General features: G+C 35.7%; 1 protein-coding gene across 1 annotated transcript in view; it reads left to right on the top strand.

Moving 5' to 3' along the window:
• LOC134370543 (uncharacterized) overlaps positions 1-21,977 on the top strand; it is a 118,813-nt gene that overhangs the window by 20,337 nt on the left and 76,499 nt on the right. The window contains exons 4-6 of the mRNA XM_063087615.1: positions 4,306-4,473; positions 10,944-11,045; positions 20,301-20,411. Coding sequence (XP_062943685.1) covers positions 4,306-4,473; positions 10,944-11,045; positions 20,301-20,411 — 381 coding nt within the window. The remainder of the gene's footprint in view (positions 1-4,305; positions 4,474-10,943; positions 11,046-20,300; positions 20,412-21,977) is intronic.

Genomic DNA, 21,977 nt, shown 5'->3' with positions numbered 1-21,977 from the left:
AAACCTGACAGCTTTATCGAGCATCATTAGAGCTGGTGTTTTTCACTCTGTTAATCTCACTCATCTCTGACTTCCTACATACTAACGGGAAAAAACATTAGGAATGACATATTTATGTGTGTGGACACAGTTGATCAATCCATCTAGGCTGTGGGGAATGCTGACTAAGGCACACCAGGTAAATAACTTGAAGGCTGTAATCTGAGTTGGATGGGCCTGCAAAATGGAGCACTGATTTTTATATTCTCAAATGGCTCCTGTATCACAAACAGATGTGGCAAGAATTTGGGTCCAATCATGTAAAGATACTTGGTAGCATTTCCTTTATTTATTCAGCTATTAAAATTATTATGGAAATGTATTTTTCAAATATTAGTTTGCATGGGAATAGGAAGGAAGGAAGGAAGGAAGGAAGGAAGGAAGGAAGGAAGGAAGGAAGGAAGGAAGGAAGGAAGGAAGGAAGGAAGGAAGGAAGGAAGGAAGGAAGGAAGGAAGGAAGGAAGGAAGGAAGGAAGGAAGGAAGGAAGGAAGAGGAAGGAAGGAAATAAAAAGAAAGAAAGAAATTCTGGTTCTTAGGAAGAAAAGCTAACGATGATGATGTGTTTACTATGTGGCAGGTACCATTCTAAATGCTTTACAACATATTAGCTTATTAATTCTCCCAACAACTCTACAAGTTAAGTACTACATATTCCACTTATTTTATTAAATGAGAAATCTGAGTTATGGAGAGTATAATTGACTTGTCCAAGTTCACTCAGCTATAATTAGTGGTAAAGCTAGGTTTCAAACCCAGACAGCCTGACTGGAATCTATGCTCTTAAACACTGCAACTCACTGCCTTTGGTTGGATCATTCAAATCTAATCCTGGACTCTTTCTGGAAAAATCCAAACAGTGTCTCACTTCATTATATTCCACTTTTTATTATCCTCAAATGATACAGTAGAATAAATGAGGTGTGAGAATGTCTAACAACACCTGAAAATGCGCCAAGTATTTTATCTTTTTTATTCTGAAGTCAAAAATAAATAATAAAAAGGAATTATTTAAATTTTTTTAAACTTTATTTTACTTTATCAATATACAATGCAGTTGATTTTTGTGTCCCTTTACCCATTCCTCCCTCTCCCTCCTCGTTCCCCACCCCATCCATCAACATCATATCTGTTCACTTGTCTTAACAAGTTCAAGGAATTGTGATTGTTGTGTCTTCTTCCCCACAACCACACCCCATTTGTTTGCATATTTATTTATTTTTAGTTCCCACAAATAACTGAGAACATGTGGTATTTCTCTTTCTGTGCTTGACTTATTTTTTTTTTTGACTTATTTCACTTAATATAATTTTTTCTAAGTCCATCCATGTTGCTGCAAATGGTAGTATTTCATTCGTTTTTATAGCAGAGTAGTATTCCATTGTGTAAATATACCACAGTTTCCTTATCCACTCATCTGATGATGGACATTTGGGGTGGTTCAAACTCTTGGCTATTGTAAATTGTGCTGCAATAAACATTGGAGTAAAGGTATCCCTTTGACATGATGATTCCCATTCTTTTGGGTATATTCCCAGCAACCGAGTGGGAATTATTTAAATTTTTAAGGACAAAAGAGTTTATACGCAATTTAAGCAATACCAAGCATATTTAAGAACTCATTTTGTTTTACAGTGTCATTTATTAAAAGGCTCATCTAGCAAACCAAATTTTGGTGACAAAGACACATTTGGATTTGTTTTCTATTTGGCTTAAAATCCCATGGAGACAGTTGTTGAGAAACCCAGCAGCTCTAAGTCTGCAGCAGGTGTGTGGCTTGCTGCTTCATTGGATTTTAACACAAATTTTATGTCTCAGTTTATGTAAGAGTATGTTGATTAGCTCTATCTTGGTAACTGAATGAACAAAGAACGGCTCATCCACATAATCAAATCTGTTCATAAATAAGCGAGCTGTTTTCACAGTCTCATGCACGCTGATAAAAACAAAGATCACTATAATTTAAAGACCTACCCTCAGACCTTTACATGGCAGGAAGATGATTATATATCCAATGTGGACAGCTATTGCTCAGGGGGAACAATAATAAAGATAAATCAGTGAACCTAGGAATCTGTGTAAGTTGTATTCATAAATATTAAAAATTTTAAGGCCAAGGATATAGGAAATAAATCAAACAAGGGAAGATGCTTTAATACTTTAAAATCCTATAGGGCTTTTGTAACTTTAGCAAATACTATTGAAAGAAAAAGCTTTGATTTTAGCTTTAAAACTCAGGAACATAGGTCAATAAATTATTATAATTTTTTGGTTTACTTTTTCTACCCTTTAAAGTCAAATGTTACACTCAGACTTACCCAACAAATTAAAGCAAAAAATCCTAAGGGGTTTTGAAACATGATGTGTAGAAAAAGTCTTCCTATATCGTGATTTAAAATATTCTTTTCTAACATCGTTATGGTTTTTATTCCAATAAACAATACATCCCATAAAATTCTCATATCATTTATATTTCAACTTTATCATTACATAATATTCCCATATGTCATTCCCCTTTATTTTCACACACATGCAAAATTTATTTACAAAATCAACATGGCCTATCTTGTGTTCTTCTCCATGCAGTCCACTTGTCCTTATCATGTGTGTCCGTCTCTCTCCCACCCCATCCTCCTGTAGAAAGTTTACCCACGCTTCAAGGTCGAGTCTAGTGATTTTCTCCCTTTAACTTTACCTTTCCCTACAGCCAGAATCACTATCTCCTTCCTCTGAACTCTGTTATTCATCATGAGTCCCTTGTCTTACCTTTCTATCCCCATTATGCCTAAAATTGCACCTTGCTCATGAGAGAACAATTATTTTAAATCAATGCAACTCAATAAATGAGGAATGAATGAATGAATGTGCCTGAAACCACTTAAACTGTCAAATAACTAGTGCAATCTCATTTTATATAGAAAAAACAAAATACAAGAACAAGCATCAAAGATAGTTGGGGTTCAGAAGAAAAAAATTGGGGGATTGTTCTTGACTGTCTGCAAGACTATGCTCTTGTATGCTTTGTCAGTATACCACCCCAACCATTTCTACAAAAGTTAAACAAATGTATGAATTGGAAACCTATGGTTGCAGTGTCAGGACAATGATTAACATTTACTATCTTCAGTCCAGTACTAGGAGCAGAGGTGGAAATGTAGGGGCAAGAACAAGAACCATTAAGAATGATTCTCCAGAGAAAATCTGAGAGCAGAAAAACCATCCTTCCCGGGGGCTTTATATTACTGACCTATGGCAGAAGTCCAGCTGGCCACTGCTAGACAGGGTGAGGGGAGGAAGGAAAAGGTTTCAACATAGAATTTTTTAGAAAAGGGCATAAGAGCAACTGTAGTATGTGGGAAGAAATTGCAAGAGAGGAAAATATGAGATGTTGTTGTTGTTGAGGAAGCACTACTGTGGTCTTCAAACCCTACCCCTTCATGGTATTTGAGAAATGCAAGTTAGTGACTCATGATTTCTTGCAATTATATTTAGGTTATAAAGTGGGGCTTCTTGTTTCTGCCCTCTTGAAAGATAAAAAGGATTGGGGTGTGACTTTATTTAGATCTCAATCTCCTAAACAAGACCACAAAGAAATACGTAGAAGATAATATAGAAATGCAATTTCATTTCCTTAAGTGACACAGCCTTGCACACTATCTTCCAAGAGACTCCCCAATACACAGAAAACTCTAAAGCACTTTGAAAGAAACTGTTAGATGAAACTTTACATGCCTCTTTATGTGTTTTATTCTACACGTAGGACAACAGTGAATTTTCTAGGAATATATGTTTTTGCAGTGCCTCCTTTGAAGCACAGAGACAATAGTTAAAAAAAAAAAAAATGTGCTTGACAATTCTTTTCCTTGTACTCGGAATTTTGAAAGGGACTCTAAAGCTAATTCCTGTTCTTAGGTGGTTTCATCTTGACTTCTAAATACCAATACACAAGTCTTAAAAACAATTATTTTTTTCCATATTATTCCTCAAGAGAAGGATTTATAGTGCTGTCTCTAGTGCACATACTCCTGCACTCTAGGCCCTAAAGCAATACCTGTTTAGTTTGATTTATGATATATTAGAACTATGTAATTTCTTCCCAGGAGACCTGTCTAGCAAATTCAGCTACTTGTTTTCAAGGATGACAGTCTTCATTAATACAGACTTCACCCCAGCAAACATTCAGCCACCTTCTCACCTTGACCATAAGTGTGTTGGATCTTCTTTCTTGCCAAAGCATACTTCATGTTATCACCTTTTCTGCTCCTCAGTTACCTCAGAAGATGGCCATTCTGTGGATCTTGGTTTTCGAATTGATATTGAGGAAAAAGGATTCTATACAGAGAATTTTCATTCGGCAGCATGGGTTTTCCAAGGAGATGATGGGGATCCTGAGGACGGTCCCAGATGTCTTAGTAAAAAACCCCGACCAGTAGCTGGTAAGGACTCTACAGTTATGCTTAAATTGAGTATGGCACATTAGGCGTATTAAAACAAGCATGCCTTAGAGAACTTGTAACCAGACTTCAGGCAGGTCTCTGAAGTCAGCAAACTTGAACAGTGGGAGAAGTGTTTAGGGATCTGAAGTGTGTGTGCTTTCATATGAGGGCACTTCAAAAAGTTCGTGGAAAGATTCATATCATTTTTCAATTCTATTTTTCCACAAACTTTGTGAAGTACCCTCGTGTGTGTGTATATGCACATGCAATGTATTTCTTAATATCATAAAGGAATCTGAAGATATTAAAATAAAAATTGTTTTAAGAGATCCTTCAGACACAAAATGGTAATTCCAAAATTGAAATAAAGATTAATGTAGGCAGAGTGAAAAGTTTGTTTTTTGTCTTACAAGTAAAAAATACTTAATAATTTTTAAAATGTACCAGAGAGTATAAAGTAACAAATTATCACTTATTTCAACTCCCCGATATATTGTTTCTGCATTGTTATTACACATATTCCTAGTCCTGTTTTTAAACATATATGAAATATACATTTGATATTATCATGCATTTATTTTGACATATATGATTTTACAACCTGCTGTTTACATTTAATAATATAATTACTTAATAATTATACCTTTATTTAATAAGTATTTTTCATGTGTTTTTGAGACTTTGTTAACAGTTCCATTTTGTTTTTATGAGATGAATTTTAGCAAAAAATTAATATCTATATTTTCCTACTGCAATAATAGTTTGATTTTTAAAAATACTTATACCTAAATTACAAGTTTTAGCATGTAAAATTATTATGTTAGTCCAATATTTGCTGCAAAATATGGGGTATAGAGCTTTGTTGAACTTCTGTTTTATTTGTACAAATAACCTTGATGAATACTAAACAATTTAACTCAAGCAAGCAAAGATTCAGATTGAAAATAATGTTTTCAATTAACTAGACAATCATGCATTCAACAAACACCATGCTACTGTGGTCTGGGCACTAGGGAGAGTTGCTAAAGATATATACAGGGAGAAGTGACAAGTTGAGAATATGACAGGTTCTGCAAAGAGGTACACAATACTTTCAGTACAGGCATCAAAATTTGCTGAGTTTCATCTTAACCTCACTTATACAGATAAGATATAATCATTGTTATGTATAATATTATTGGTTTTAGCTGTTGTGTAAAATAGAGACTTTCTTAGTTTTTTTCTTATGAGTATGAAATTCAACAGTGGAGGAATTTAATGAAAAGCTGTGAATCTAAATGAGTTCTTGTGTACATGCAAAACAGAATAAAAGGTTTGTATTTTGCACATTTATTGAACTTATTTATACTCATAGAATAATATGAACAAATTAAGCTTAACCATTCATGGAAAAGTAAGCATGGGACTCTGAACCTAAAACTTAAAGTATTCACAGTGGAATTCGTGAAGATCAAGGTAGATGATGGGTTTCAGTTAAGTGAGATGAATAAGCTCTAGATATCTGCCGTACAACACTGGACCTGTAGCCAACAATAATGTATTGTACACTTAAAAATTGTTAAGACGGTAGATCTCATGTTAAGTGTTCTTACCACAATAAAATAAATTTTTAAAAACCAGAATAAGAACAAAAAATGATAGAATGATGAGGATCTAGGATTAGTCTTAAAAGATACAAATTTTTTTTATATTTAACTTTTATTTGAGTAATAGGATGGATAGGAAAAGGATACCAGACTGAAAGTAAGATTCTCAGGGCCGGGATCTCTGTTTGTTAATTGATGTGTTCCAGGCACCTGGAACAGTGTCTGCTTCATCCTAGGAAGCAAATACCTATTTGTGCGATGAATAAATAATAATAAATAATATGTGGATTTCAGTACTATTCAGGAATTTACTGGCTATGTGACCTTAGAAAAATCACTTATTTTTTGTTATTCTCCCTCTGCCTACTTATGGCATTATGAAAAAGAAAATGAAATTATATATGTGAAAATTATAATAAGCTATTTCTATCCATCTTAGCTATCTCTATCCCATCGTTATTTTTCTTAATTTTTATGAGAATTTTGGTTGCATAATAAATATAAATACATATGTATTCCCATACATGTCTGTGTATGTTAATATACATTCATATGTAAATCATACACAGTTTATATTATATACTATACTTGCTAAATTGAAAAATATTTACTGAGTATTTGAGCAGGAACCTGTGAACATAAAGATGAACAAAATATAATTTCTCCCCTCATAGTATTTTGGCTAAAATATGATGTGTAATGTCTGTAAGAAAGTACAATTATGGCAATTCCTATTACTGTTTATGGTCAACAAAGAAAAGCATTTTGGTTAATTCACTATTATTTACTTTGGAAAAAGAAAATAAGTAGAAATTTGTTATACATATATTTTCATGTGTTTTCTTTTGTGTTTATATATGAGGGTACTTCAAAAAGTTCATGAGAAGACTGGTATTATCTTTCAGTTCTATCTTTCCACATACTTTTTTGAAGTACTCTCATATGTGCACACATGCATATGCATGTATACACAAATGTGTGTATATGCAAATGTGTTTAAATGTTGCAAGTGAGATTTATGATACTACTTATTGGGCTGAACCTCAGTTCAAAAATGAGCTAATTGTTCTTTCTTGTTGTTACTAAGACTTGAAATGTTACATATACACTCATAAAATCATCATCTGTTACATACGCATGTGTTCTTAAATAAGTATAGTAGTACTCAGTGACCAATAAAGAGACTAGGAGGAAAAGTGAGTTGGAGGCAAATGAACAATTTTAAACCAAAAAATATCTTTATTAATCTAATAGCATTTTAAAGATATTGCAATGCTAATTTATATCTATAGCATGCATTTTGAGAGAATACATTTTAAACCTTAAAAAAAATCCAATACTTAATCTCTTAAAATAATTCTTCTGAGTTAGAGAAATAAGTAAACAAAAGTTTGTATCACTACAACAGTGTATTGCTGGAGCTTTAAGAAAATCTTAGGGTATGTTCAGTGTGTGAGTTGAGTTATTCTTATGGAAGTATTGGCCCTATATTTGAATTTTTACATCTAACAAGATGATTCTAAAGAAGTATTACTTGGGGGAATAAATTACTTGAAGATGTGCTCACACAGTCTGAGAAAAGACAATGACATTTATTTGTGGCTTTTCAGCAGCTGTGTGACACTCATAGATTATCCACCAGACAGTGGCAAGGGAAACCAGGACTGTAAATCTTAAAATATGAGAGAACTGTCTTCTCATATGGGAGGGGAACATGTTGCAAAACATTTTGATTGCCTCTTCTCCCACTGGAGTGCTCTATAGTTGAGTTCACCATTTAAAGACTTTATTGGTTTATACTTTCACATACATTGTTGACATTCAATTTGCCTGACTGAAAAACAAAAGTCAAAAAAAAAAAAGTTTTGAAAGCAATAGCTATATTAACAGTCTCATGCAATACTAAAACAAAACAAACATGATTTGATTTGAATCAGCATGGTAAACATACATACTCCATTAAACAAATATCTGTTGGGTAATAAATCTGTCAAAAGCAGAACATAGTATCCAAAGGGTAACCTAGAGGAACCAAGAAGTTTTGACAAGTATGGATGTTAGAAACGATTTTTACAGGGGTCAGAAATAGAATTTCTGATTTTCTTTTTGCTCTTATTAGCTGCCAGCCTATTGAAGTCTGCTAAAATATTCATTCCCAAGTCCTTACATTTCCTAGTTCTGTCCCTTAAATTATACTGAGATCCAATAAGCGGCAGTCCAAACGGTCACGTAAAATGACCGCCAAAAGAGAATTAACAAATAAGAGATTTCCCCAGATGCATAGAATGTAGCACAGCACAGAATTTTAGAGTTGCTATATTCTCCTACCTTCTCAGCCACTTTGGTATGCTTTTCCTGATAAGTGTTTTCAACAGCAGAAAAACAGTGTATTTTCTTCAAACATTCTGTAAAGACAAACATTCCTTTCAGAATCCACATGAAAAGACCTTATCCTTCCTCTGCTTGAATATTTGCCAATTTTGGCAGCCAATGTCTAGTACGTGAACTCTATGAGAAAAAGTCCCTTTGTCTATCTTCTCCACTATATTCCTAGTACCTAGGGAAACACCTGGACATGCACTAGGTACTCAGTAAATGTTCGTGAATGCTATTAGACTACAGTGGATCTATAAAGACAGATGCATGTGTCCTTGTTTTTATCAGATGTTTTTGTTCTCTAGCTGACCAAGGAAGTGGTCACAACTGAGCATGCTTGGACAGATTGCTTAACCTTTTACTATCTTTGTCATTTCTCTTAGAAAATTTAATTTTTAAAAAAACTGATTTACCTCAGAATATCTGAGAGAAACTGTAATAAAACAATGGCAAATCTTCTTAAAAACCCTACAAAGTGTAGTGTAAATTTATTATAATATTATTTCTTCAAACATCAGGGACTCGCCTGCCTGGTCCACTTGTTAGAGATGGCCAGGAAGAGATTCCTCATCAAGTAGAAGGAATCGGGTCTTTTTCCACTCTAAATGCAATTGTTGCCAATCATTTTAAATTCTCAAGAGTTCCTTCACCCTCTTACATGCTTTCAGTTCTGTCCATATTTCGCCTACACGGTGCATTCTGTAACAGCCTTTGAATGTGGGCCTAAAGAGGAGGCAACTCTGCCAAGAAGAAATGTCCTTGCTCTCCAACATGGAAGAAGACCTAAGTCTCTCTGAGAAATGAAAAGGGAAATATAAAGAAAGGTAATGAAGAAGTAGGATATGAGGGTACTTCAAAAAGTTTGTGGAAAATAGAAATGAAAGATAATATGAATCTTTCCATGAACTTTTTGAAGTACCCTCGTATATTACCCCAAAGTTCTAATGTATTCCCTTTTTTTAATGAAAAAAAAGGGACTCTATTACATTTTAATTTTTAAGGTGTTAATTTTCCCTGCCCTTATTAATACATCAGCATTTTTATTTTACAATTAATTACCTGGCTTTTTCTCAGGAATCTAAGAATAGGCCTATTACTAATCATTCACTTCTGAAGCTCAGGAATTTTATCATTATACTTTATTATGATTTACTCTTCATTATTTTTATATATTCATTAACATATAGAAGAAAAATCTAACCAATAAAGTATGTCCATTTAATTATTGAAGGAAGATTAATTCTCTCAGTATTACATTGGTATTTCTCCCTGATGTTCTTGGCCTCAAATACAACCAAATACACATTTCGAAGACTTTTGTTACAATTCTTCACTGGATCCTTTTGTTAGTGTTCAAAAATAAATCTTCTGAGATCACTGAAGCCCTTTAGATCTTTTATTTCAGTTTTGTACTCTAGCATGATCCAAGTATACATTTTTTTCTAAATAAAAAGATGAGATATAATTACACCATCAAAGACAAAATGCCTACCCTGTCCACATTTCCCTTTATGGAAATTGTCCTTCCACAAAAGCAACAGTCTTACAGTGACATGTTTTCTATCTTGGAATCCTGCCCCTTCTTCACCTCTGAAGAGTACTAGCCCAGGAGAGTTCCAAACAGAGATGGTTTTGCCCTGTGAGTTTCTCTCCTTCAGGAATTCAAACTGAGAAAATGCACTTAGCAATGGACACAGAAGTTGACAGTTCTCTAGGAAGAAAAATGTCAAGAGGGCCCATGAGTGAGCTGAAGTTATAAATAAGCCAAACTCATTAGCGAGCAGAAGCTGTGAGGAAGAAATACACACACACACACACACACACACACACACACACACACACACACACACACAAGTAGCAGGAAGAAAACGGCGCAGGAGGAAAAGAGGGAAGATACATGGAGAAGCAGACAGAGAGAGCTGAGCCACATTAACTAAAGATCACTAGAGTAATACAAATATCCATGAATTCTCATGTGAATTTCTTAGAACTCTCCACCTTCAATCCAGTACAACCATACAGTTCCCATTTCTGCAAGGCACACCTGCTCCTGTTTTTTCTGAGAAGCTCAGTTGTTCAGCTTTTCTTGGGTTCCTGTAAGAACTAAATGTATGGCTAAGTATTCTGATTTCTTATTTCCATGTATAACTTATAATAAATGTCTCGTAATTTACACATCTGACTGACTCAGATAAGTAAGGCTGGTGAATAGTGAAGTCTGGGAGTCATGCTGCCTAGGAGTAGTAAGCATTACCTCTTACTCACCGTAAAAGTCAGGCAAGTTCTCTAACTTCTCTGTGCCTCAGTTTCCTCCTCTCCAAAAAGAGAAAAATAATAATAGGCTGTAGTGAAGATTAATTAGGTCATACTTATAAAGTGTTTAGAACATTTTTATTAGGCCTGGCATGTAATAAACAAGCTGTAAATACTAGCTAATTTTATTATATACATATACACTATATATGCTAAAAATTACTCAAAGGAATGCCCTCTTTGCCTTCTCTTTAGTTCGTGAGCGAACCGTGAGACTATTCAAAGGAACTGGAGATTATCCCTGGGGATTCCGAATTCAGTTCTCCAAACCAATCATGGTAACAGAAGTGGATACCAGTAAGTAGTCTCATTATAGAAGTTTTAATTCAGACCAGAACAATTATCTCAACCCTAGCAAAATATGTGAAATAGCCTTTGATATCACAATCCTATAAAGCACACATATATAATAGAAGCAACTTCTAAATCTCAGTTTACCAAAATTCATGAGTATTGAGAAGTGCTCACATCACGACCAAATATTTCTTAAAAGAATGGAATGTATTCCTCTGATATACATAAAGCATTGGTCTTCTACCAAAGAGCCCTACCTGTACCTATGGAAATCTGGCTCAATTCTGGAGATAAGAAGGATCTTATGAGTAGAAAGCTGCCCATTTGTCAGTATTTAATAGTTTCTGGAGAAATTCCATTCCCTCTAAATTATTTCCCTTGTAGCTTCTCACGTTTTCTTATGTACTAATTAGAAAATTAGGAATTAGTAGATGCCTAACGAAAGTTAGATTGTTTACTTCCTGATTTCTAACACGAGGATAATCTGAGATGAATGCTTTGAAAAATATCCAAGCCAGAATAGTAAGGTTGGTAGGAGTGTAAAAGATACCCAAACTCACCGTGGTACGTTAGGGTGCATAATGAGGTTATCACAGAGGGAGACCCAGGGACACTACCAGCTTTTTGAATTACATTATAGTCAGGTATTACTTTGTCTTTCTCTCCCTCTGGACTTTGAGTTCCCCAAGGTCAGAAGCTATATTTTACTCATTACTTTATCCTCAATACCTCATGCAGTGTCCCAAAGACAACAGAGTAGATACCCTAAAGATGTCTGATGAGTGACTGGGAGAGCCCTGGGTACCTGAAGTTTGGGGCAGCATGGGACAGAGAGCGGGGGTGGAGAACCACCTCAGGAGGAGTACATGAATATGTGAAAGCTCAAAGTAGGTAAATAACTTGCCTACGGTTATATAGCTATAATTGTGGCAACATCAGGATTCAGATCTCAGAATTTCTACATCTAGAACCAGAGTTCTTTCGCTATGATTTATATCAGTTAGGACTCTCCATTGCAACTAATAGAAAATCTAACTCAAAGTGGATTAAGCAATGAAGCGAACTGATTGACTCACAAAAATTGAAGGTTCTGAGATAGCACAGGTGTTTGATTTGTTTCAGTGGCTTAATTATTTCATCAAAGGCACGATTTCTTTCAGCCCTTTCCTTGGTGCTGCAAGCTTCACACCTGTATCCAAAACAATCTCAGCCATTCTAGCCTTCCCATTACACTCCAGAGTCAGAAAGAAAGAGAATAAAGAGGCTTTAAACCTCAAATGTCCTCATGTTGTCACATCCCTGGGGAACACAGTAAGCCATTTCAATTAAGCCAAATGCAAGAGGAATGGGATTGTCCTGAGTTACTAGAAAACCAGGGCCCACCCTGGACCTGTGGGTGGAGTAATGCTCCTTTACCTTACACAAGCTGCTACACCACAGAGAAGAGAAGGAGGGTATGTTGTGAGAAGACCTCAAGGACCTTTACAACCTCTCCACCTCAAGCCATATTGATAGTGACACTCTGCACCCAATGAGTAATAAACAACAATCACACAAACAATACATCACCTAGTGTACACAAGGAAGGTGTTTTGCCTCTTCTTGGTGTAATAGTACTTGACATCTAATCATTTTCTTTAAAAATCCTGTTACTCTTATTAAAGAATTGCCTTTGGGGCTGACCCCGTGGCTCACTCATGAGAATGCGGCACTGGGAGCGCAGTGGCGCTCCCACCGTGGGTCAGATACTATATAGGGATGGCCGGTGCGCTCACTGGCTGAGCGCAGTGTGGGTGACACCAAGCCAAGGGTTACAATACCCTTACCGGTCACAAAAAAAAATTGCCTTTGAATTTTTCATGACTTGATTCTGACCTGGTTTATTCTCAACTGTTAAGAAAAATATTAAATCCATTAAATATCACATCAACTCTTCTTAGCTACACAGTTGAAGGAACATTGTCTCAAATATTTAACTGTTTATGGAAAGAGCAGGGTTTAGTCAGGGTATTACATAAAAAATTTTTTCTCAATACTTTCCATTCTTTCCACTGTAGGTGAGTTTTGGGATGAGTCTTAATTTTTGTAGTCTCTCTTGGACAGTGAAGGAAGGCTCTGCCCCTTTGTTTTGTCATTAAAAGTCCAGTCCCAATCTAATAATCATAGAACTAAAAATCAGTCTAGTACAATAATCAAAATTTCTGAATTCTTATCCAGTCTAAAGTCTCTCTCGTTCCTCAGCTTAAGTCTGCCTCAGATTGCAAGCTTGGATTATCTTCTTTTATTTATTTATTTTTTGGTGCTGACCAGTATGGGGATCTGAACCCTATGCCTTGGTGTTCTCAGCACCACACTGTCCCACGTGAGCTAACCAACCAGCCCAAATTATCCTCTCGACTATTTCCTATGTCTATTTTCTATTTATCAAAAATCCCAGTTCCGCAACTTTATTTATTTATTTTTTAGAGATGACCAGTAAAAGGATCTTAGACCTTGACTTGGTATTGTCAGCACCACGCTCTCCCAAGTGAGCCAAGGGCCAGCCCTATATAGGGATCCAAACCTGTGGCCTTGGTGTTATTGGCACCACACTCCCCCAAGTGAGCCACGAGCCAGCCCTCCACAACTTTTAATGTGTTTGCATTTGTACTGTTTCTCCTTTCCTCCTTCACCTATTGAAAGCCAATCCTTCCTCTTGTGTTGTTCATCCCTTTTGCTCTCACCTTCTCATGACTCACAAATATATTAGTAAATTAGGAACAGATAGAAACTTCTTTAAAGTAACAAAGGGAGTTTCTTTTTCCCAGTTCCTGTCATCTGAGAAACAGAAACCAAGATGGAAATAGATGTGCAAGAAGTTGAAGGAAATGACTGTGCCCAACAAAGGAAAGAGAGCATGGGTTGGCAGAAGAGCCTTCAGACCACAATGCAGTTCTGTCCGGCACTTATAAAAGGAGAGAGGGAAGGGATGTAGGGTTAGGTAGAAAGAGTTTCAAACAGCAGTGTAGCTCTGAGAAATTCCAAAACAGGCGAGTAGGGAGCCCCAGGGCACATTGTCTGTTAGAGGAGTCTAGTACTCCCTCCAAGTTCAGTTACTGGTTGGAAGCAGCCCAGGGAGGACGTGGCCTAGTATGAGGTGAGACAGATTAGAAATTCGGGCATTGTAGGCTTTCAGTCAATTCCAGTCCTCACTGCAGATAGATCTGAGCAGTATACATCTAACTACCACAAAGGTATGGAATAGAAAGCGCTGGGGGTGGAGGGAGAGCACAATAACAGTAATCTTTCTAATAAAGGTACAAAGAATTCTATTTTGAGAATAAAACAATATAGAAAGAAATTAAAGAACATCTAAATTAACAGCAGGGAAAACATGTTCATCATTTTTAAATCCTAATATTTAAAGATGTCAATTCTTCCCTAAATGGATCTATACTCATAGATGTAACCTCAATCAAAATTCCAGTGGAGCAATTGTTTTTGTCTATGTTTTTTTTTTATTTTGGTAAAAATTATCAATTAGACTCTAAAATATTTATAGGAAAGCAAAGGGCCAAGTTACTTAGCTGAAAATTCTTTCATCTAGGGAAAAAGCTTTTTATTATATAATTAGATATTAAAATGCAAATGCGTAGGTATATTCTTACTTTGCTGTGAATGAATTTCAATAAAAGTTTAATCAGTTAATCAAATATATAAATGACTATTTATCAAATAATTCCTTTAACAATTAAGGAAGGGAGGAAGTCTTTCCCAAGTGTTGGTGGGCTTTAAGGGTGGAAGTGTGGACAACAAACGAAAGGGGAAAGAGAGCTGAGGAGGAACTTGGCGACAGGACTCAGATAACAAAAGATAAAGATTGCAAATTTGGTACATGGTCAACCTTACTTTGACCCCTTAGTACCCTTCAAACAAGCAGGAACAAAAAAACAACTGTATGTTGTATTGTTTCAGTTTTGTAGACAAGAAGGCAACTTTTTAACATAAAATGGCTTCTGATTTTTTACTCTGTTTTTAAAAGATTTGGCTTTAACAAAATCAGTGTTTATTCATGGGAAATTTATTAACGGATGTTTCACACCCTCCCACATCACTTTCTCCTCTGCTCCCTCCCCTCCTTCCCATTTTCTTTCTCCCCTCTGCCCCTTTCTGTTTTTCAACAATTACTCCTTCTCTCTTTTTCTCTACTTCTGACTTCACAGGATTAGTCTTAAATAAAGAAACAAAAGAATTTAGAAAGAATATAAAAATGATTACCCTATAAAAATCAAACAGGTCTGACTTTATAAGTTCAGCAGGTTTTTGCAAAATATCCCAAACCTTGACACATTTTCTGTTCTTGTCTTTCTAGATAAAATAAGTAAATGTAGTTTAATAAAATGTTATGACATTTAGTTAATTTCTTATGCCTTTGCAACTGTTCAACAGAGATAGTTAACTGTATCCCATCGATTCAAATGTGAAGCAAACCAAAATGACTTGGTATTTAGAAGGCCCTAAGGTATAGTAATAGGAAAAGCTGAGGCATCTTTACTGTAGCAGAAATGCTACAATACATAGTTAACCTAGGATTTTATTCAAAATAAGAAAGTGCTGTCCTGGCAGGGATTCATACAGCTGCTGAGTCTACTTCTCTTTTCTTTAAATGTATTTGTCAGTGATGAAGAGCACCCTCTGAAATCCATTGTCTAGTCAAATCTACTAAATGAGGGGTTGAGGGACTTTAAAATTACACATATTTTCAACACTTCTCAGACTCCTATTCACAACACAAAATATTGTTCTGGATGCACTAGAGAGACTTAATTACACACTGAAGATAAAAAGATAAATCGAGGAGACCTGTAGGTGGGATAGAAATGATTATCCATAAGTATACAGAGACTGAGCTTGCTGGTAGCTTACATAACTAATTGCCCACACCCGGCTGGCATTTGCATGAACATTTTCTATGAAAGCCTAAATGCTTGTGAGATCTGTTGGTGTAAACAAAAGAAACAGATGTTCCAACTTTGATACCAAGCAAACTTGAAAGGAAAACTATACATTTAGGGAAGGGCAAACCATAGAGAAAATTACGGATAGACCCATCTTTCTGGAAGCTCTGGAATTTAAAATACTACTGTTATAGTACAATTTTTAAAATGAAAAGCACAGCCCCTTTTTTTAATTGTAAGGTTTTCAGATTATGCATTGCATGTAAATATGCATGAAAGGATGGAGTAATTCAGCATTTAGCACTTTATAATCAACAAGAAACTGCAGTCAAGTATCCTTTTGGAAGGAAATGTAAATTCAGAAAATCATGGTTTTGTTTTCCCACCACTTCATACCTTTCTGTGCTATGTAGGCTGAATATTTTCATTTGTTCCCAAGATCAGCCTCAAATAGGGAACACATCATATGGTATATTACAGGGTCACCTTGAAATACCTCCCTCCTTGAAGAATTCTGAATGCCTCAAACTCCCACCATAATTAAGGAAAATTTGTAAGTTACATTGCAAAATAGAGGAACATAGCACCCTCTATAAAGTTAAAAAAGTAGTCTGGTAGTTCCTCCAAAAGTTATACATAGAAGTACCATTTGACCTAGCAGTTTTAATACTACCTATATACTCAAGAGAAATGAAAACATATGTCCACAAAAAAACTGAACCCAAATTTTCATAGCAGCATTTATTTTTTTAAAAATGGACAACCCAAATGCCCATCAACTGATGAATGGATAAACAAAATGTACTATATCCTAAAATGAAATATTATTCATTAATTAAAAAGAATATAGTACAGGCTATAACAGATGAGTCTTGAAAACATTATGCTAAGTAACAGAGCCAAACACAAAAGACCACATATCATATGATTTCATTTATGTGAAATATCCACAAAAGGCAAGTCCATAGAGACAAAATGCAGATTAGTGGTTGCCTGGGGCTGAGGGGTTGGGGAGAATAGGAAGTGACTAAGGCTGTTAGTTATGGAGTTTCTACAGTAACAAAACTGTTCTAAAACTAGATTTTGGTGGTGGTTGCACAACTCCATAAATATACCAAAAACCATTAAATTGTACACTTTAAATGGGTGAAGTATATGGTATGCAAATATATAGTAAAGATTTTTTTTAAATAATTATTTCCATATTGATGGATTCTTTGAGTAAAAAAATTGACATTTGAAAGCAAACTTTACTTAGGAGAAACAACCTGTTATTAGACATATACCTTTGATTATAGTAGTTTATAACTTTATTTAGTCAATCATTTAACATACGTTGGTCAGCACAAATGCTTCAAACATTTTCATTCCACTTCCATAATCCTCCTTATAGTTCTTTAGTTATTTACTTTCCCAGCTCCATGTTTAATCACCTCCCTCAATTTCATTCTTCTTGACTTCTTGAATGGACTACAATTAAATATGCTCTTGTTATGGTTACTATTACAGCCATCTTGAAATTCTCCTCTTGTCTTCATTGACTTTATGTTCTTGCTTCTATACTCTCTAGGGTCTGTCTGCTCTTTCTTTATGTTCCTCTCTGTCTCCTCTTTCCCCCCTCTCTCCCTAAAAGTAATTATTCTTCAAGATACTGTCTTCAGTGCTCTGCATTTCTCTCCTTAAATTTGTCTCTTTGGTTGTGAATCCTGAATATATTTCTCAGGCCCATCTAATCTCCTAAATTCAAACACATTTTTCTATTATCCCAATGAACGTTTTCAATTTCCTCTTTCATAGTTATGTCAGTGTATCTAAAAAAAAACACATGTATTATTTAACCAAGTTTTTAATGTCCCCTACCATGTTTCCTAAGCATGGGAAATACCAGAATAAGTAAACTGGAAATTTTACATGCTCGTGTGGTGCTTACGGTCCATTAAGGTAAATAGACAAGTACACAAATGAGAGCAATAAGGTGTTTCAGGTCCTATGATAGAATTTTATACCTTCCCCTTATTTCCATTTCCCATTTCCAGAGTCATTTTGCAGGTGTATATTAATTCTAGTAATAATATTCATGCTGGTCTGCTTAACTTAATCTCTCCCTATTATAAATTAATCTTCTGAACCACTGCATATCTATTTTCTGTTCACAAACCTTTAATGGCCCTCTATTGTGGAAGGATCAAGTACACATTCTACATCTCACCTTCAAGACCCTTTATATATTGTCCTTCTTTCCTACCTGACCCTCAACAGCAGCTACCCTACTTGCTACAACCTCTGCTCCAGGTGATCTGAATCACTTGAGGGTATTTTGGTGTAGACGTCCTTGATTGGAGGGTGATTTTACCCCACGTTTCATGCTCCAGGCTTCTTTTTTCTTATGAGTCTGTCATCTTCTAAGACCTTGAAGTCATCTGCATCTAGCAGGCAGATGGGAAGAGTATGAAAGATGGCCCTTGGGATGTTTTTACAGTCCAGGCCTAGAAGTGGTGCTTATCACTTCTGTTCACATTCCAATGGCTAGAACTCTTTCATATTGCATACCCAACTGCAAAGGAGTCTGAGAAAAACTGTCTATCTGTGAGCCCAGATAGAAGAGGAACTTAGTTGGTGAACATCCAGCACTCTCTATCACTCTGCCCCCCTTTTACTCCCCACAATGGAGAAACTATTTATTCATCAAGGTCAGATCAAGTTCCACTTCCTTTGAAAAGCATTTCTTAACCACTCCAAATGGAAATGAGAATTTTTTTTTGAAATTTTACAATACCTATTATCTTTGTTGTTTATTTTATACTTCTCATTCACTTTGTTAAAGTGTCTTTTCTTTTTGATTGTGCATGTCTTTTCTTTCCAAATAAAACTCAAAGCTCTTTGAAGACAGGAAATATTACATAAAATTTTTGGATCATTAATTAATTAATTATTTCAATATGTATTTATTGGAAAGACTACTATATATAAGACTATGGACAAATATATTCAAATGATCTACTATACTGTGAGACTTTGGTTCATTAATTACAAGAATGATGATCGCTTCTTGGCCATTTGGTTAAGATCAAGTGAATTACAAGGATGATATTTTGTGAATGAATACAAATATCAAATATTGCTCTTTACCTGCCTTCCTATGTTAATGGGCCATTGCTTATCCAAGCAGAGAAGACCTTTCCTGCTATTATGTACAAACTTAGACAAACTGTAGTCATTACTAAAAATAATTTAAGTAATGTTACCTCACCAATTGAGTTATGCTTTAAGATTAAATTTCTTTGAGGAGGTTTATGACATTCTAGATAATAAAAGCCTGATATTGCTGCATAATACTCTGCAAGTCTATGAACGTACACATGCACCCAGAACTGAGATCTAAGAAAGATGAAATGGGTTTAAACTAGAAAAAAAAAAGAAAAAGAAAAAGATTTAACTGCTGTAGGAAGAATTTTGGTCAAATACATGGGCTATGAACGTACACATGCACCCAGAACTGAGATCTAAGAAAGATGAAATGGGTTTAAACTAGAAAAAAAAAAAGAAAAAGAAAAAGATTTAACTGCTGTAGGAAGAATTTTGGTCAAATACATGGGAGACCTTATTAAAAATGAATTAACCTTGAAATGGCTTATTACATCCTTTTTTGCCCCTAGGGAATATTAGGTATGTTGCAATAAGTGCAGATGCTAGAAAACCAGGGAATAAAATAAATAGCCTCTGGAAAGGTCCTCCCCATCTTTTAAAGCCTACGTCTTAAGGCTTAGACTATTTTTGGTTCCCTTCTGAAATAGCTAAAAAAGGAGCCTAAACAATGAAAATAAAAGCAGCTCTTTATTTCTTCTCCCTCCGACTACTCCAAGATCTGTTTTTGCCTCAAATTCATAAATATTTCAATTACTTGTTCCCTCAACAATCCTGTAGAGAAGCTCTGCCCCGCCCCACCCCCTTTTTATAGATGAAGATACTGAGGTTAAGTGATTTTCTCAGGGTTACAAAGAGACCTAGCAACAATGAGGGAATGAGAACTAGCAGTTCAACCTTCTGTTGGATGAATAGATTGAGTTTCTGAGCAGCTTTGCTATTATATTGCAAAGAGGCCACGCAGATGCCAGGCTGAATGTGCGAGGAAACCGGGTCCTGGAAATGAAAGGGAGGCTTCGAGGAGAGCATTTTCCCTCTTATTAATGACACAGGCGATTGTCTGAAGTTGGAAAGAAAGGCCCTTTAAAGAAAGAGCCTTTTAAAAAGCAGACAAACAGCAGGGCACTCAATTTGGGACCCTTCCTCAATGAGACTGTTGTTGTCTGTCTACTTACAGACAGTGCTGCGGAGGAAGCCGGGCTCCAGATTGGAGATGTGGTGCTGGCTGTCAATGGCACCGAGGTCACCAGTGCCGAGCATGCAGAAGCTGTGCACCTTGCAAGGAAAGGTAGGCCGGCCAGTTAACACAGTCCAGAGTTAATATGAAGGAGCAGAGAGCTGCAATACACAGAGTTCAAATGTGAGGAGGGGTGACTGCAGAAAATCAATGCACCTCTCTACCAGGTGCCCCTTTAATGCTTTGTCATCAGTTTGATTTCCATAGCAATCAAATCACATTCCTATCCGGTGTTCCTTGTCTGTGTGATGAGCCACAAAAGTGAAACCAGAAAATGGCAGTGAGCAAAACATACTCTATTTATTACCATAATAAACTCCTTGCACAAAAAAGATATTCTTCTTACAAGAATTTATTTACTATTTCCTTTCTCCTATCTTCTTTCCTTCCTCCTTCCCTTCCTTTTTCCTGTTCTTTCCATCAACTTTTAGAGTTAAGAGCCTTAAGGTTTTAATATTAAAAAGGGGGGGGGGAGAGAAAGAAAGAAATCACAAATCCAAATTTTCTACAGATTCTCCTAGGGCCACTTGAGGCTGCTCTTAAGGCAATTCTGACATAGATAGAACCACCCCAAGAACAATAATGAATGCCCCATACCCTTGTATCCGCTCACATTGAACTTTGTGGAGAGGTTAATACCATCTTTGTTTCTAAAGATAACTTTCTTTCACACCAAATAACAAATCTTTATCTCCCCACGGACCTAAAAATACACAGCTGGTAAATGCTGTGTTCCATCATGTGATTATTTGGTGTGATATCATATTCCTGGCTTCCCAAAGTCTGCATGAGTACTTCAGTGCCTCTGAAGTATATTATCAGACAATGAGATATTTAAAATGTATGCATTTGGGAAAGGCCACACAGCCCAAGCAGTAAGTTTAACTTACTGAGCCATAAGTATACTTGCCCTTTGTCATGATGTCATCATGCTTGGGGATTAGCAACAGCAAGAGACTTCTCTAGTGTAGACTAGCACGAGAAAATCACTAACAAATATCATGTCCTGATAAGCTTTTCTGGATCTTTCAGAGGTAGAATTTAGCTAGGTATTTTGCTGCTCTGTAGGACCTGTACTAGGTGCCCCAGGAATTCAAGGACACTGCCAATTAGCATGTGCAACAACTACTTATAAGTCTCACACAAATATTTACCCTATGTGCAGTACAGATGAGAAACTCAGACAATATGGTAATGATTACACTAACAAATTGGTAGTATCCTATACAATAAGGAAATTTTACCCCTTCTGGATTTAGCTATTCCTAGGTTCTTTCTCACAGATAATTATTGTTCCAAGTTTTTGAAGTTAACCTGCTTTTAGTAATATTTCTACTCTTAGTACTTCTATTTTTCTCCAAGAGGCTTTCTGCCTTGAGGAGTAATTTGTCACCACCACTACTCACCAGAGAGCAAGTCTGGACTTTAAACTTTATCCTGCTTCATCCTTAAGTACTTAATAATACTAGTAAAAATAACAAGATACCTGAAAAATACAAAATTGCAATAAAAGAAGGACAAATTGCAGAACAATCTATAACATGAAAGCAAAAGAAATGAATAGATCCCAGAGAACAAGCATTTAAAATAAGATTAACAAATATCACAAAAGTGGTG

This window comes from Cynocephalus volans, chromosome 2 (assembly GCF_027409185.1).
Source record: "Cynocephalus volans isolate mCynVol1 chromosome 2, mCynVol1.pri, whole genome shotgun sequence".
NCBI classification, from domain to species: Eukaryota; Metazoa; Chordata; class Mammalia; order Dermoptera; family Cynocephalidae; genus Cynocephalus; species Cynocephalus volans.
This window is presented reverse-complemented; position numbering and strand designations above follow the sequence as displayed.